Below are 19,573 nucleotides of genomic sequence, written 5' to 3'. Positions count from 1 at the left end.
AAGAGAAATTGTATTTTTAATTTTTCTGTGAAATAAATTCTGCAATCTTATAAATATCACTGTTCTTAAGTTAAAGGTACACATCGTTACGTGATTTTTATTCCCAAGTGCTCGTCGAAGAAAAACGAATCAAGTTAAAAAAAATATATATTAATTTAAAAACTCATATTTATACACCGCGGTTTGTAAAGCGAAATAAGTTCCTTGAAAGTATCACTATCAAGTTTCAGTGCAAATATATCAGTGTACCTATATTTGATTTACCCAACTGTATTTAACCACGCAAGCATTGAAAAACGAATGTATGAAATAAATAATATCAATTATTACCATTACGTTATTAAAGGAATTCTGAATGAATCAGTAAAGTAAAAAAAATGTCATTCAATTTAACTAATGGCTGTCTCGCTACAGAGCACAAGTCTGCTTCCGAAATTAGAAGAATAAGGTTCATTACTAAGTAATTAATAATTTCAGAGATGCTATCGATTTTATATACTTAATTATATAAAACTGAATATTTTGTATGTTTGTACGTATGCGCTTATCTCAAGAAATATTGGTTTAAATCGAACAAATAGTTTTGTGCTGAATAGCCTGTTTATTGAGAGAGGTTACATGCAAGGTAACATCAATATTTAAGTAATAGGAGTGGAATGGTGGGATTCGAACCCACCACACGCAGCGCTTATTGCGGTGAGGTGACCACTTAAACTTCTGCACCAAACGTGCAGTTATATAGTTAAATAGTTTCTTGTTCTAAGCGCTGGGTTTATTTTAGAACGGGGAAGTTTAAGAGTAGCTCATTAAGTTGGTCAAGTGTGGGCGAAGAAGCCTCACAGTTAAGCACTGTGGGAAAATGTTCCGAGCTTGTTCCGTCATTTTTATTTACAGTTGGTCTAATTTTCAGTACATCTATACTAATATTATAAAGCTGAAGAGTTTGTTTGTTTGATTGTTAGTTTGTTTGAACGCGCTAATCTCAGAAACTACTGGTCCAATTTGAAAAATTCTTTCAGTGTTAGATAGCCCATTTATCGAGGAAGGCTATAGGCTATATAATATCACGCTACGGTCATTACTAATGACCGTAACCGCTCCTAATGACTCATTAGGAGCGAAGAAGCAACGAAAAATGTTACAAAAACGGGGAAAATTTTGATCCATTCTCTTAGGTGACGCAAGCAAAGTTGCGCGAGTCAGCTAGTACATACATAACATTACGCCTATTTTACCCGAAATTGTAGCTAGATGTGTATGAAACACCCACATTTAGGGGGGAGCCTTATTTACTGAAAAATGTTTTCATTTTCACTGTGAAATAAAAAAGGATGCCATCAAAAACATTCTGTAAAAACCTCAAGTCTCGCCGTAAAAAGTTGTGAGATCTATATAATACCAAGTCGATTAATCTATTTAGTCTCTACTTAAAGGACCTTCTGTCTTAAGTTATTACGTATGTTATTATCATGCCAATTTTAAAGAAATACCTTTAAAACAAATAGACCGACCTGGCCATCGCATGATTTGATTATTAGTATGTATCACACTACACAGCACGACTAGAAGTTAATGCTCCTGAAATGTTAATAATGGCGAATTTGTGTTTTCTTGCGATGACCAAGTCGATCTATTTGTTTTAAAGGTATTTTTTTAAAATTGGCATGATAATAACATACGTAATAACTTAAGACAGAAGGTCCTTTAAGTAGAGACTAAATAGATTAATCGACTTGGTATTATATAGATCTCACAACTTTTTACGGCGAGACTTGAGGTTTTTACAGAATGTTTTTGATGGCATCTCACTTCTTTTTGTAGAGCGAACATAAGTCCAATTTGTATGGAAAGACTTTTTTTTTCATAATTCAACATATTTTCTTATGGGAATGTTGTTCAGTTTCATGGGCTAAACACCCTTACCCACCCTTTACCCCCTCCCGTTATGCCTCATATAGTAGGTACCTATTTACACCTATTTATTTTATTTTCTACAGTAATAATAATTCATTAACTGTAAATGTAACCTTGTAATCTTATACATTTATATGGGATTACAAAGTTATTGTTGCAGTTGGTGTATTTAGAAAACTGGACCGAAATTAGAAAATATTAAATTTTTCCCATGATTAAGACACTAAATCCTATTTGTATTCTAAATTTTAAGCTTCTAAGTCTGCTAGAAGTACCTTAGACTTTTGATGATCGGTGAGTCAGTGAGTCAGTGAGTCAGTGAGTCAGTGAATCAGTGAGTGACAAAATTCAAAATTTTAACAAGTTGTCATTCTTAAACTACTGGTTCAAATTGACTGAAATTTTAAATATACCGTGTTTATACAATGACTGATTAGTTGCTGAAAATCCAGGCTTCTTGTTTTATCCACAACGAAATTATAGGGGTGTCAAAAATAGCCCGAATTGCTTCGAGAAAAGGATGTTACGGCCGTGCCGCTTTTTTTTGCTCGACTTGCGGGGGCACTTCCGTGCCCCCAGATTACTTGTTTCATATCTCATAGACTCTATATTATTACTCTCTAGAAAGTAATATTTATTTCAAGAACATATCACAGTATTATGTTACGCGTAAATGTAACGGTTACTAAAAATAATTCAAGTAACATGACAAAGGTTATTCTGCAGTATTATTTTATTTGTCCTCGTTTTTAAATATACGCTTTATTTCGGAAGTTACTTTGAGTTATTATTTATGCACGTGACTGATATTTCTGGAAAAACAACAGATTTCATTTATAAATTTGTCATCGAAATGTATGTGTACGCATAACTTTTGAACAACTGAACTAAATGGGATATATCTACTTTTAATATATATAACTGTCGGAATAAGATTTGTATGGGATCTATGAGGTCAAATTCCCACGGGAATGGATCAGCGGGATAATATTGCACCATACCCGGACGAAGTCTAACCAGTCTGCTAGTTAAAAGTATAAAATTATCCTCTTGTATGACTTTTAAGACAAATACCGCTATGTTTGTGTAATACATTTGCGGAGGTTTTCATCGAGATTTTTCTAGAAGTATGATATCATTTAAAGATATTTAGTAATTAAACAAAAATCGTGTACATTGATAACAATTAGTAAATGTTATGATTGTTACAAGGTGACCGCTGCTTTACTTCTTGTTTTAAAATAAATACTTACTATTTTCCGTTTCGGATAATTTATATTTAGTACTTGATAAAAGACTGGCAGAAAATGCCTTTGGCATTAAGTCCGCCTTTGTACAAATTTTGTATAAGAAGTTTTTAAATAAATAAATAAATAAGGAAACTGCGTAAACAATACTTGATTTTTAAGAAACATCTTTATCAATACATTATTTATTCATGGTGATTACTTAATTCCTGTAGTTTAAAGCATAGTGTGAGATAGCCTATATAGCCTTTAAAATTGTTATTATTGGCTGTCATGAACGCAAAATATGTTTAAAATATACAGATACTTAGATAATTGATAATATTCAACATTGATAGGTACCTTTTTTAATTGTAAAGAACACGTGAAGCAGCGAGAAAATGAGAAAAACATGGCGGATTTTCTCAACCGTAGAAATAATCGTTGGCAATGTAATTAGCTTGTCATTCGATGGTTACTCGCGAGTTTTAAAAAAAGAAAACGTCATTTTACGTTCTTAGCAGCCAGTAAGATAATGAAGTGTTTTTTTAATTCTGACAGATAATAGTGGCCATTTAAATATTGAAATGTATTATTTTATCTATAAAAGACTAGGAATTACTTTAAACTCTAGATCGAATTTTCTAGTTAATTTTTATCACATAAAACTATGGTTTTATATACATTTTAAGATAATTAAAAATATCTCAAAATGCTATGATATGCTAGCAAATGGCTAATCATACAATAAGATAGATACAAAACTGACAGTGGGAAAATATTGACACCATTAACAAAGAACAAAGAGTGACGATGAAGATGTAAAAAGGTTAATTTTTAATAAAAGAAAAAAATATTTAACTGTTTGAATAAGCCGTAAAATTGTATTATTAACAGCTGGTGTTTTACGAAACTTTTTAGAAGCACTGTTTTTTTACATTGAGTGAATTTTCTAGTTACAAGCCGATACATTTTATTATACAAGCTAATCATTTAAATATGTATGTAAGAACTTCAGTTGTTCCTATATGAAAATCATGTAACACAAACTCGAAATTCGATAAACCGGAGATCATAATAAGTTTGTTGTAAGTTGGAGACATGTACACGTATTCCGAATACAGAGAACATACTAGTTTCCAACTACAACAGTAACTTATACTTGTAGTTCTATTCAATTTCGAGCAAATCGAAGACTCAAGGCACTAACAAGCTTGTTAGTTGTAAACTCACAAGATCACCATTTTGTTACGTAATACGCCAACCTTGAATACTTTTTTCTGTTACGCTTCCGATGCCATAAATAGTGTGGATGGAACACAGAAAAGCCGGTACAAAACACGGATGGTCGGACAAAAAACGCGTGAAAAACGAACGTTTGACAAAAAGTTTTTTGTTAACTTACGACGGCATCGGGTTGGAGAGCGTTGACGAATTCCGCGGCTATCTTCCATTTATAAATGGTGAACCACGCTGTTCCCGTGTACGTGTCTCCGGCGTTGAGGTACAAGACTGGAGGTCCTTCTCCGGTCTGGGCTGCTCTACGCGCTTCTTTCACTCTGAAATTGTTAGGATTTGTTGATCAGTATAGATCGTCTGTGACTGATGAATGATCCAAGGATGTGGTTGTGGGTACAAAAATCTAGGCATCACCGCAATGACATTTCAAAATCATGTACATACAAACATCATAGTTTGTAAAAATGAAGGAATCTGGAAGGGAACTGGGCTCTTGCTGCGTGAAAATACCCTTAACTAGCATGGGTTATAGGGTCTGCAAAGGTTTTTTTTATTATGGATTTTGTTTCATTAATGATATTGAGCCCCCGAGTTCGGTCAGAGTCATGTGATAAGGAAGATATTACCTACGATTCTTGGCACTATATCGTTTTCCTGTTGCAATTTATTGATAAATAATGATAGTATATGTAGTTAAAATGTCACCGGTAAATACCCCCTGTTAAAAACCTGAGCACGATCGTAGTGCCTACAACCATTACTTATGAAAATAACACTAGGTATATTATAGAACAAAGCGATGCATATGAAACATATATCACATTAAGTAAAATGATTTTATTGACTTTTTATTTTTAAATATCTGGCACTCGTCGTTAGAATAATATCAATTAGGTAAGTCTTAAGTACTACTATATGGTAAAAAAAACATCTACCATTAAGTTTCCAACCAGTTTCGAATCAATGTATTAACGGGTTTCCAACCGGATTAAGAAGAGGTTTTAAGCCGTAATTTTTAAATAAGCTAGTAGCTATAGCAACTTACACATGAGCGACTCTAGGGAATCCTCCATAGCACTTCCCGGCCTCTCTATCAGCCGTGGTACAAGCTCCGCTTCGCTGCGACGTCTGTTCAAACCTCGCGTGCATGTCATTGTTGTGAAGGATCAGCAGCTCGAAGTTGTCTCCCGAAGGCTTCACTATGCTGCATGATGATAGTGCTGCCACCGCCAGGACTGTCGTGAGGAGGAGCTTCTGAAACACGAAAGGAATAATTGAGTTATGATGCCTTAGTACGAAACTGTGCGGTAATTTAAAATAAGTAGTACTCAGGCTTCCTTTCCTTCGATGCGGTGACGGTCGAGCATACGATAATGGCTTATGATTTTTTCTATATACGCAACCGACGATGTGCTAGACCGAGCTTTGCAGAAAGGGTAGCCTTAGTCTCTACTTAATTTAATCAGGATCAAGCAATGTTATTGTTCCCATATACAGTGACCAAAGAACGCTACTACAGTCCCTATAATCTTCTTCTACTTCATTTACGTTCGGATATCTGCGCCAAAAAATTACGGTGTGTTACGTTCTTACTTTCTTTAATGCTATCACATTAGATTGTATGCCAAAATCTGTATGATTAACTAGCTGACCCGGCGAACTTCGTACCGCATGCTACATAGGTACCACAGTCGATTCTTAATTCTTATAATTTTGTACTTATATATATTTTTTTCTCTCCATAAGTAAGAACCATCCTCGTACTTCGAGGGCTATAGTAAAGAAAAGAATTTGCGAAATCGGTGCAGCTGCTCTCGAGAATTGCACTTAACAACACATTTAGCGATTCAGTTTTATATTATAGATTAGATAATATATGAAAATTCTATGTAGTATACAAGAATACAAATCTATATAATCAATGAATACTGTCTAGTATACGTTCGATGCATTTCTTTTCTATATTTAAACTCATTAATGACGACAGTGCAAGCATTTTCCGTTGCGTCACGCTACATTATAACTATGTGTCGCATACATTGCCGGCTTCTGTCACGTACACAATAAAACGAGTACATGGCGCGCAGTGAATACGTTCTACATATAAATGTGCAAAACTGTTTATTGTAAATGTACTAGACTAACTATAGGATGATAATCGCATACATATGTAGGTACTAACATAGATTCATATATGAAATCATACTTTGGTCTTCTAAGAACTAAACTGATCAGAAGAGAACGGCTCCCTTCAAAAACTGATTTTCCTTTATCTTTATACCTTATCACACATACTTGTTGGTAAAAAGTGTTGTGCCTAGCCCACCTAGCCGGCTAAACTATTTATTTGAAGACCATTTAGAACTCCAAAAGATCATATCCTATTTTTTATTTTATCAACTACAAATAAAAGCGAACGTCCAAGGCAATGTGCAAAAATCGTAATAAGAGATCACAATAAATATTAAAAAAGAGAAAAGAGAGTACAGATTTTTTGCAACTTTAATTAATTAATACATTTTACCCTTTTCCCAGTGTTCCGTATCCATTTCGATATCCAACGAAAATATAAAACAAGTACGCACATTTCGTTAAGTTGTATTCGCAGAAACGATATTTTATGAAATGCATCAGATAACAATACACATGTATTGTTTACAAATGAATGTTTAAATCAACAAGCTTCCAATTTCGTTGGAAACAACAAATTCCTTTTAATATAGTTGTTAATTATGTCATGTGGAATCATTCTCTGTATTGAAATATCGTGGAATAAAGTTGGGACATTGATTTTACTACTTAGTATGCAAGTTCTTAGTAGCCAAGCTTCAATTTTTTTTTCTACGACCAGGAAAAATATGGTAGTCTTATCGCACGTGAAAAGATTTTTTTTAACATATTTGCTAAAGGGGTATTTTCACTTATCTAATGGACGCTTTAGGATCGCACCTGGTGGGCAGTTTTAAATGTCAAAACGCTTGATAGCACTAGTAGACTAGTTAGATCACTTATTTTTAAAATGATATCAAATTCCTTTATACGTATTATTCATATCAGTAAGTAATTAGTAGTAAACATATGCTTTCCTTTAGTTTACATTCATTTGAAAGGCAGCATTTAGTCACCAATAGAAACAAACATTACTAATTTTCTTCCCTCGAACCAGTTTTCCCTACACTTCGTCGAGCAAGACAATGTACATATTATCGACATGTGAACGTTTCAATTGAGAAGCATCGAGATAAACCCGTCAATTAGACGATAGAGATCGCGGTCACCATTCACTGGGCTACTTGCTTTATAGTACTTTACCAATAGATCCGGGGCGTGGGAATAGAAATACTGTGGAGCGTATTTTCTTGCTCCCTTGAAAGATTAAAGTTGGAATGAGATTTCTTCCGAGTATTGGATGGAAAATCTTGGGTTACTTCCCTTACTATGAGTACTTTGGAATAGTATCGAGTTCTTCTCGTTTAGATATCAGACATTTGTGAGATGTTTTATATTAAATCCATTGCGAATTGCTTGTAATAAAATAGCAAATATGCTCCTGAGTTTGCATCAATTTATTTTCAACATTTATTTGTAAGTTCAAACCAAATTGCTTGTCGTAACAAAACAAAAATCTTCGTGATTTTACATCGGTACAAACATTTATGACGAATATTTAACAAGAGAGTCCGAAGTAGTAAGTGATTGCTTCTCTGGTTTTAAGGATTGCCATGCTGTCATTCTATATATCTTAAGTATGGCTAACTAATCAGTTGGGAAGTATACCAATCACTAAAAACACTAACCATGCAAGTAAAACGCTTCAATATCAGTTTTTAATAGATTTGCATCAAGCCGACTTATTTGTCAAATTAATAAATAAGTGAGTAAAAACCGCTTCAATAAAGTTTAAATGCTTAATTTTTTTTAAGGATTTTTTTATCTAAATCAAGATGCAGTACAAACCACTAGATGTAAAAGGCGATGACTTGAGTAGCCGCGAGCGAGAGTTAATTGAAGGAAGCAGATCATTTTAGTATTCATAGACAATGGAAATTGCTTTAAGAGGTCACTGGTTACGATACGACCTCTTAGTAACTGCACTTTGTGTCAATCGATATTACACTAGTTTGAGCTTTATCTCCTACTTCCAGAATAGGCGTTTTTACTAATATTTGTTAACCGTAACTGGATTTATTTGAAAAATATACGCGTAGTGAACTCTATTCCTATGACATTATTTTAACCAAGCTATGCAAACATTTTCACGATAATGTCGTAAGGTAATGCCGAACTTAAACTGTTCTGAGAAACAGAAAAGCGAACTTACCTTACGGCAATAATCAAAGACAACTACTGTAGTTACTACGTTGATGTATTTTTATAGAAAACTAATTCAGGAGACGAATATACCAATAGATAATATGCCAATATCACATTGACTCTGAATGTAATACAGGTCCTTGCTGTATCTACTCATTTAAAAGTCAAGCGACGAAATAAAATATAGCTAAGCTAAAATATATTACAAGAAGTTTTAATAAACACATACCGAGTGCTCTGCGTTTGTGAACTCTAGACAAATACCAACTATGTTGGTCGGTAGTTGGTAGTCAAAGCTAATTAAATTTCCCTCATAAAAACACACGCAGCCAACATTATGCAGTGTCACGTATTTTCTCGTATTCTATAATTATTTACTTAACAATTATGCGGTGGAGCAAAAATTATAACATGTATTTATAGACCTATTACGATTGTATTTTGGTAATTACAGTAATGGGCTAAGCAATCTTTGCAAGGACATTCTTTAGATCGTGGCCATACATCTTTATATATATAATTCTTCTGTAAGTGTGTATGTCACTGAACTTCTCTAAACGACTGGACCGATTTTGATGAAATTTTTTGTGTGTGTTTTAGGGGATCTGAGAATGGTTTAGATTCACAATTTTGTCCAGTGGACAATGTTTTTTTAATTTATTAGACAGGACAACGTCTGTCGGGTCCGCTAGTATACTTATAATATCACGTCTGTTATACCCGATAATGTTAGGCAGAGGCGTATTAAAGACACCCATGTTTTGCCATTAACAATGTTAGCCTCATGTAGGTGGCGACTGGCGAGCCAATTGAATTGGTGAGCTTAACGGAATATGAGCTAAGTGCTTCTGTGCTTCGGAGGACATATTAAAAGACAACTATCAATAAGCTGTGTTAAAGATCTTAGGATGCCTTTAATAACTTCGGCCATAGAGTCACAATAAGTTCAACTGAATATGCTATGAAGAAAGAAATACAACGAGATGAGTTGCGCATTTGGATTCTAGCAAAACGTTTCCTTTAGAGTTTTTACAATCATGAGTACATTTTCGAATAATTAGGCTCTCGCAACAGTACGGTATCCTTTGTGAAAAGTACTCAATACAAAACATCCACAAACAACCGACACATAAATAAAGCTATCTGACGGGATTTCAATTTGAAACTGACTGTTACCGGTATGCGTTTGATAGCCAAATTAAATATCTGTGTACTGCGAATGAAAAATAAATTCCATACGCAAAGGTAAATCTGTATTGTAAATGTGAAATGCAAAATGTATCTGTAGTTTTTCTCTCGTTTATTTTATAGGGATTTGTATTTTCTATCTCTGTCTATCGTATGGAGTTAAATCCAGGCTGTTGTTTGTTTGCGATTTCAATTGACTGTTAGTATCATACAGTGTATTTCAATATTGATTTAGCTTAAGCTTAGCGAGTGATTTTTGTGCACTTATTATGAAAAACAACTTTTGTATAAGAAGTTGGTAGTAATTTTAGAATTACAAATATACGATAAGAATTGTAAGATACTTCATAGTTTTGTGGATAAGGATTTCGGGAAATAAAAAAATTACAATAGGTATGTAAACACATACCTATTGTAATTTTTTTATTTCCCGAATTATAGGTATGTAAACACATACCTATTGTATTTTTTTTCCTCTCTAATGCTCCAATTGAAATACTCATTGAAAGATTTTTTGTTTCAGATTCAATTCGTACTTTTATAAACTGGATTGATCTCGATTTATTTTCACATATCTTCTATGACGGGTGATAATTTCATATGGTTTGTAATCATATTCTTATAGTTTCGTATAACTGACCGTAGATATTTCTTACATTTCCCCAGTACCTATCCCTTTTTCAAAATGTTGTGTTAAAAAACATTTCAGCTTGAATAAACAAGTCTAGATTGTAATATCGGGGACAAACTACGAGAGTTGAGGGAAACGGATGCTGCGGCGCAAATTGGGACAGGCTACCCATCAGTTGACAAGTTAGCTCAATGATATTATAAGTTCATAGATGCGTTTATAAAGTACTCGAGCGCTGAACTAGCACACGAAAATGTTATGAGGAAAGGAGGATGGTATGCCTTATTGATTGTGAACGAAATAGAGACGTGGTTAATAATGAATTGGAAAATAGTATCTTTTTCCGCTAACTCAACTAGTTTTAAAAGTCATTTCTCGAAATTATCTGCTAAAGTAACAGTAAAAAAATACGACCAAAATTTATATTTATCATTTAGTAAGTCTTAACAGAAGTTAATAAATATATAATTATAGCAGACTCTTTTGGCACTAGTAAAAACATAGAATATTCAGATTTCAAACAAAAACACTTAAACAAAACAAAACGAAAGAAAATTAAACCATATAAAAAAGGTACACTTCCTAATAAAAGTCGTAAAGAAGTAATTGCCAAAACTGAAGTCGCTTGAAGTCGCAAAACGGTTTTAATTAAACATCTTGATAGAATCGGTAATTATTATTGACACGCAGTGCCGATTAGTCGCAATAAAATAACCATTAAAACCTAAATACTAAAACGTTAATTGTTTTGAAGTTTTTCAGACGAATAGTCTTTATTGGAAGGTTACGTAGTAATGAGGATTTTTTTTAAAAAGCTGTGGGAAGAGCAAATTGGTAAAGAAGAATAAAAAAAAACATACAGACAGCTTGGAGTCGGCCGTCTGGCCTCTCTTATATTATACGTTATTCTAACTAATTATGAGATACGTAAAAGCATGTACATACATATGATATAGGTATGTTTAAGCGTAATCATGAACGCGTGTGAGTTGTTCAAAGATTTTTGACTCAGTAGAATTTCGAATAACTTAATAAAAGCTCCTCGGCGGCGTATTATATTATCATTAAACTTGTATAAATTGATTAAATGAAATGTACAACATTAAAAAAAAAAACTGTGAAAACCGTGATTATAATTTGTGAATAAAGTGAAGGTTTAATTATAATTTATCGTGCAAACAAATCTCCAAACAAGCATAAACTTAATTCGATGTTTCTCCTATAAAGACTCATTTCTATTGGGCAGGCAGTAGCTAGTATGTAACGTTTTATTTATTGAATATAGTAAATTTCTACACGTAAAATACAATCCACGTGTTGTAACCATTGCATAATATTAAAAATAAAACATCGAGTTCCCTAAAAAAAGTATCTTAAAATTACAGTTCACATGAAATTATGCGAGTCGACCGGACCAGACATTTTACACAAAAAGTGGCCTCGCGTTCATTGACCTCTCGTACATCGATAGCCAGTAGTTAATTGTAAAGGATGCCTCCATGCCTCTACCTGGGCTTTTGGGAACATTATTCAGAAAAAAGTTTAAATGGCTCTCGAAAGTGTTGTCGTTTAATGAGATGTTAACACTTATTTGGTACTGGTTTAACGTTATCAAAAGCAAATTAAAATTTAAACTGGTTTATTGAGATTTTATTTACTGACGTTATTTTATAGGTTCTTTTTCTAGGCAAGTTTTTATTTAGGAATGTCTGTTCGTAAATTGTTCTAATAGGGTAACAAATACGAACCCCTTTTTCCGTCTCTTCAATTTCTTATTTCCAATTTGCATGTCTATCCAAAAACAAAACTTGTTTCGAACATGTGAAGTCTATCTTGTGTACTTAGTAGCAGTATTATGTTGTTACATTATCATTCCGCTATGGTATTTATTATATTACAACCACTCCCAATATCCACACCGTTCATATTTTCTAAACAAAAAATATTATGGAACGCCACGCTTCGACGCGACGAACAATTAAAGTCAATGTTTTTGTGAAAAATCTTTACCTATAGTTAACATTTGCGGTTTGTAGTTTGACTATTCTGCATACATAATAATATAATTGGGTTGGTATCAGTTTCACGCTAAAAAGTTATTGATCAGAAAGTTGGCTTCAAAAATTTTGCAAACACAATAGTTAATTATTACAAAGCCTTAAGGACCTCTCGAAATAACTCATAGGTGATAAAACAAGATGCAAGTCTTTCCGTCATGAGATGATTTTATTAAAATTTAAGAAATATAATGTGTTCAAAATCTATGAAAACATTACAGGCAAACAATTGAAATGATAATAGTAACATCGTTCGCAAACCTCTAAAAATCCCTTTTAAACATGCCGCCTCGTTCACGTACCATGCGTGATAAACCCCGTGTATTTGGTAGTAATTATCTTGTCTATATGAGCCGAATGGACGTCACGCAGCTATTTGTGTCACATAGGTCGTTTTACGGTACACAGTTTTACGTCATAGGAAATTAGCTGCTGAAAAGTGATTATATTTTAGCATAGACATTTTTTAAATACATTTAGTCAAACATGCGAAAAAGAGATAATTTAGATATGTGTGTATGATATATAAATTAATTATATCGTATTAGAAATGAAAAATAAAAGCGTGTTATTAATATAATTTACTATCAACGCCGTCCAGTGTCGTGTTCTATGTAAAATTATATTAGAGTCTCCGCAAGTGAAGATTACGTTTTCAGAATTGTACGAAATTATTTGTTACCTATTCCAAAACATAATTGCTAAGTAGCTCTAGTTTTACTTCAAGTGAACACAGTTGGAGTATGTTTAACAGAGCTTGCGGTTTAAGTATTTTAACTCGCGATCTTTCACTAATCGGACTAAGCTAAACTTACATTTAAGCTATTATTCTGCTATCGACTTCAATATTGTCTTTTTAACTATATCAATTTTAACAGAAAAACAGCTAGCACATACGTAAATTATCTGTAGCAACAGATCAATATCATTCAATAATAATTAATGAGAACGAAGAGTCCAGCGCAGTGGTCGGCGGGAAATGATGACGTATCCAATTAAAATATTTTAAATGCACTTATGGTTTGTACGTGAATGATATTTTAACGAATGAGTGATATAATTTCGTGTTTAATTTACTGGTTATTATAAATTGTTGAGTGTTTTATTATCTTGTTATGTTAATTTTAATTACGATTAAGTTTTAAAACCGCTTGTTGTATTTAGGGGTAAGTTAGGTAGCAGGTCCGAGGCTAAGTCGGTAGTGTATCTCATTGCTGATCATGAGGTCTCGGGTTCGAGTCTCGGTTCGGACAAAGTACTATTGGTCTTTTCTAATTTATATTAGAATGTTTCTCAATAGTAGCCCGGAGTTTGGTAGCGTGCCTTCGGACATGGGACTGACATTGTTAATGGCGAAACATGAGCGTTTTTCATACAGGTGTTATTATGCAGTCAGCTAGTAATTTCTGTCATTCATATGGAGGTAAAAACTACAGGGAGAGATTTCGTTTCTGGCTTTGTCGGCCCTTTGGTTTAAGATTGCCGTAAATATAGTTATGTTATCAACTATGTGACTGTGTTTAGGACCGTTGCTGATTGTGAGATTCTTAGATTGTGCTAGAAGTGTATGTAGTTCACTGCAGAGGCGTAAGTCTCAGTGTAAACTCAAGAATGTTCTAGCCAGTGACGTAATAGTAGTCTGAACACCTATTTCAGTTAAATAGGTGGCTACATCCTTTGTGACGTCGTAATCTGTCCGCGTCAATTGTGTTTGTGCATAAATCATACGTAATATACTAACAAGTCATTGTTATATTCTGTGTGTAAGTGTAATTGTAATTAAAAATAAAGTAATTGTTGTATTCTACTGTCGAGATTGGACAACCGGCTAGCTGCCGAAAAATTTTGTATGACTATTCAGCAGATTGTAGAAACAAATTTGGCAGTACATTTTAAATGTCTAATTTTCGATACTCAATGGTTACAATTGAGGGGAATCGTGGTACTAGTGGCCAGTTTTAACTGTTGAACATGATCTCTAATCATCTGATAGATTATAATACGTTAGTGGGTGAAATAACGAAATAAACCGAGGCAATATGATATTACTGAGGACGCATTTCAAAGGCAGTTGAATCTTATTCCATTAATAAACTGTGACGAAAGTACCTTTATTCTGTTATTTGTGCCTGATCTCGTTACGCCTTTTTTCTAATTCATCAAACTCAAAATTATTGATTAAAGAGATGGGAATCATGATTACAAAACATGGTCTATGGCATGTACAATAAAAGGTACAAAGTAAATAATATCCTAAGACAACAAAAGAGATTTCAAACCCGATGACAGAACGGACTTTTTCCTTACACACTGCAGTTGTCGGCGAATTAAAGGAATATTTGAAAAGCATTGTACAACTGGCCCTCATTAAAACCTATTCAGTTTTACTTTTTGTCCCCAACATTGATTCAGAGTTTTATATCAATAATTCTGTTTGCGTTGTACATGCTTTTAAAATGAAGCTGTAGTTCATATTATGTGTAATCCTTTCATTGGTTTTAATTCGATTTAAGCTGATTATTTCGGATAGAGCTACTGAGTGGACTTTCATGTACGGATTATTATATATTCTTTCTAGTTTGTGTTGTACTGAGTCTTGAATTAAAAGATTTGATAGAATAAGTACTTTGTCATTATCCATGCTTTTAATTACCTGCGTGTGAAATATGAGTCGAAACCGTTGAGCTAATTTTGTGCGTTTTAAATGAATCTATCCTAAAATATATATGTTTTATGCTAAGTAAGAATTTAAAAAAATTACAATAGACAATAGATTTACAACTTTTGGAAGTCTTCGGTAAGCTACTGCTGAATTATACATTTTGATCAAATCAGACTGACTTCATTCCATTCGCAATGTTTTTCAAAGCAGTTTTTAGCGATGATTGACGAGAATAAGCTTATTTGCATATCCTTGTATCGAATAGCAACAACCAATAGCACTTTTACATATATTTTATGCCCGTGACATGCCTTTCATAATCAAAGTAATAAATTCAAAAGATTAAGCGTTAAAACTACAAAATTATCTAAATCTAAATGAAGATTACAACAGTCGTGTGGTCAGCGATAAGCATTTTCGATTAAAAGAATAATATAGATAAAATAATCTCGTTCGCTTTAGTTTTAACATTCAATATCAAGTGATTAGGTAAATATTTATTGTATCGGTTAATCATCTTGCGCAAGCGCCGAGGCACGTGTTAGATGGCTATTATTATTAATGGTAGCAGTATTTGAGATTTGCAACAATTCCAATAAAAAATACGTTATCAGAGAAATATTAAACCCAGATAAATGGTCAATTAAACGTCGTGAAAGTAGCGTTCACTTCACAATTACAGATTAATCCTGTATGAAATAGTGTTACCTAATCATTGAAAATCTCATTAACTAAAGCTTAGCCTTCCTGGCACATACAATTTATATGTAAATAATTAATTACAAATTCGACTGTATTTATGTGTATATAGAACTTCGAAGTACAGGAAAGAGTGTGTAGGGGTTTATAATGTTGGGGCAGCGTTAAAAATAATTTTGATTGGTTTCTTAATCATATGTATTTGGCAAATAAATAATTCAATGATTGACTTCCCTGAAGGGAATTATTTGAAAGTCGTGATATTCCTTACAGTGTAGGTATAATTTTAGCTTCAAAAGGATGTATTTTATTTTCATACAGCTATTATCATTATCGTATTCGTTATCTATTCAATGCAATCTAAATTGCACAAATTTTAATAAATTTGGATTATGCAAATTCTTTGATTGATTTCGACACAATTATCATTTGAAACAGGTAGTATTAATTACGTACATTTGTATATTAAATATGTTATCTTGTCAGAAAGCTTGTTCTATGTTGATTAATTGTTTAATTACTTGATAAAGTCGATGTTTTGCTTATAAGGGTGGTTTCAGACTCACCTGTTTTTCAGCGCGTGTATCGGTCGTTTTATAAGACGCGCTTATACGAACTGCAATTTGCGTTTCAAAAAGCATGCACTTTACTGTGGAAATGCGCCTGTACAAAGCTTAGAAGCGCGTCAACGAAATGTTTATCAGTCTAGGCTGTTATTTAGTTACCATTGTGCAAACTCTGCTTAGTTTGGAATGGAATTACCGAGTGTGAGTTGTCTAATGATATATTTATTTATCATCAATTAAATATATATCTCTTCCGTTACTGAGAGACTGACTGATTGACTGATGGACAACGCACAGTCGCAACTACCGAGCGTAGAAAGCAAACTTTGTATGAAGATTTTTTAGAAAGTGTAGAGCATTAAGAGAGGATTTGTGGAAATTCTTTCCCAAAGGGGGTTAAGAGGGGGAAAAACTTTAATATGAAAGATCAGCAACAAAAAAATTTGTAACAACGGGAAATCTACTCCACGCGGGTGAAGATGCAGGCGGTCGCTAGTTTCGAGTTCATACGCGCGTTTAAAACGCCAGTCTGAAATCGCTCTTAGATTTCATTATTGGTCAGCATGATCAGCGTGTGGCAAGAACATAGAACCTGCCTCTGTATGAGCAATTAGTCGTGTTATCCTAATCATTGAGCACGTCATGTGTGATAATCATGCACACTTTTTTATACTATCAGGAGTAATATTTTGCTCATTTCATAATATTTACATCATTATATATTTATTTACTGATTCAGATACTAAATTTTCTATTTTTAATCAAAATTATTCTTCTCAAATACTAGAGCCCGGTTTCCTACTGTTATCGATATCGACTACCAGTTAGCTATTGACAAATTATGTATGAGAATCTGAAGGGCCCGAAGGAAATATTATTTTTAGCATATTTTAAAAGTAAAACTCTCGATACTCATTATCTAGTTGGCATCGGCTTCCAGTCTCATCGGATGCCGCTGTATACCAGTATATTAGATGGAGGGACTGCCTATCGGACCCCCGCACACCATTTACCTGGATTATAACCCGATACCCGATAACTTCGATAAGACTGGTTGTTAGACTTTCAAGCCTCTGACTGGTGGTATAGACTGACAAAAATGACCGTTGTACAGCAAAAACGCGCTACTACTGAAAACACAGTACCTAATAGATAGCCAAAGTTATTTTGGCATTTATGTATAGATGTCATTAGGTAAACCACAAGCCGATCTATTTTCAGCTACTAATTCTCTTCTAATGTTCTGTGTATGCGGAAATGTCAACTTGTTTTTTGACGTGAAAATTGCGATGGTTACATTTAATTGCGTTGAAATGTTTGTATTTTAGACTCGACACCAGTTTTTTATATAATTTTGCCAGAGTGTTGGCTGGTAAGCATTTATAATAATATAATTGATAAGACCACCTTTTTCAGAAGATCTTTAAGAAAAACAAATTGCAACAAACTGCTTTAAATCTCAACGATAGGAAAAGATAATTTTTGAATGTTCTTGGTCTTGCTTTCGGTAATTTTGTTTGAATACTTGATTAGTTAGTAGGCACATCTTATACGTCTAAGTGTCGATACTCGATAGTACCGAGTGTAGTCAAATTCGCTTCTGTTTGATTGAGGTACAGATACAATGTTTCCATTGTCGAAATAATTATCTGTTGCTTCCACATATAGACCTTGAACAGTCGAAAATAAATACGTTTTTCCACATCTATAAAATGATACATTGTCTTCATACAAATTATATGCATACCTAGGTTTTACAACCTATTTTATCATAATCTTGATAAAGGCTATATTGACTTTGACAATATTCCTATAACGTTTACTGAATTATAATGAAGTTGAACAATCAAATACCTGGTTAGATCTTCTGATAGTGAGACCAACGATATTGATATTCCTTCCGATAGCCTTATTGAATTGTTTGGAATATTTTTATGATTGCAACGTTTAGTTTGTGATTTGGAAAATTCTTTGACCGTTGAATCTATTGTTTTTTTTATTAGCTAGTCGCTAGTCTGTTGGTTAGATATCTCATAAGATCTTTCGATGATATTTATCGATAAAAAAATCGGTACCAGTGTCCGTGGAGGAGACCCAGGATTTTTTTGGGGATTATTTCTGAAGAAACTGTCAAGGTTTTGTTACTCTAATGTCTCTTAACGGCCACAGATTTATCAAGTAAGTTAAAAATCCTTATATGGTTTTTTGACTGGCCTGAATAAGTCAAAGAAGCATTTAAGAGTTAAAAGTAAAAATGATATAGCGCCGATATCGTTATGTACTTCGACACTATTACATAGTAACGCGTACTAACAAAATATCTCATGCTATGTTGCCCTTTACCGCGCTGTCGCCTCGGGCGATGCGTATTGACGCGACGCAATGCGTCGCGGGTAACATTTGATTGATGCAGTTCACAATCGGTAAGGCACAATTTTTTTCTCATAAAAGTTAACTAAGGGTCAAAGTTGTTTAAGCTACCCGAAGATATTTGGATATTCTATTGAGAACAACTAAACTCATTTGGTATAACTCCTATACTTTTTGTGTCGACGAGGTCGACAAAAAATGACATAAATTATGTCACAGCCATAAATGATGAAACAATTAAGGCCAAAATGCCTACACATATCGCACTTTGGGTGCAAGAAAGGCATAAGTAACGTCATATTTGTTTTATTATACGCCGTTTTACATTTAAGATGATTCTTCCTTTACTTAAATCAATCAATTTTCGTGAAATGGCCGCAATTTGCATAATAATATTATAAGTAATCTTGTGCCCTTCTTCTATTATAAAAGCTTTTGTAATGAAAATCTATTTCAGTATAACAGTTGTATGTTAAACAAATGTCATTACGGACTGTTAATTGTTTTTGATAATTTCGTATGCTGTACGTTCTGCCCACATTGATAACGTTATCTTATATCAACTGATAAAGGGATTATATTCGCATAATGAGATACACGACCGGGGAAATCTGAAGGTCTTCTGTAGTATAAATAAAAATAGGTTTATTTGTATTTAGTTCCCGGCTTGGGACTCAATTTTAACTTTTGTTATTACGAGTTATATT

General features: G+C 33.4%; 1 protein-coding gene across 1 annotated transcript in view; it reads right to left on the bottom strand.

Annotated features, from left to right (window-relative positions):
* Positions 1-19,573, bottom strand: part of LOC142979648 (trifunctional nucleotide phosphoesterase protein YfkN-like) — a 57,413-nt gene that overhangs the window by 13,982 nt on the left and 23,858 nt on the right. Inside the window, exons 2-3 of the mRNA XM_076124701.1 lie at positions 5,425-5,633; positions 4,546-4,699 (exon numbers count right to left, since the gene is read on the bottom strand). Coding sequence (XP_075980816.1) covers positions 4,546-4,699; positions 5,425-5,633 — 363 coding nt within the window. The remainder of the gene's footprint in view (positions 1-4,545; positions 4,700-5,424; positions 5,634-19,573) is intronic.

The sequence above is a fragment of the Anticarsia gemmatalis genome, chromosome 16, assembly GCF_050436995.1.
Source record: "Anticarsia gemmatalis isolate Benzon Research Colony breed Stoneville strain chromosome 16, ilAntGemm2 primary, whole genome shotgun sequence".
NCBI lineage: Eukaryota > Metazoa > Arthropoda > Insecta > Lepidoptera > Erebidae > Anticarsia > Anticarsia gemmatalis.
This window is presented reverse-complemented; position numbering and strand designations above follow the sequence as displayed.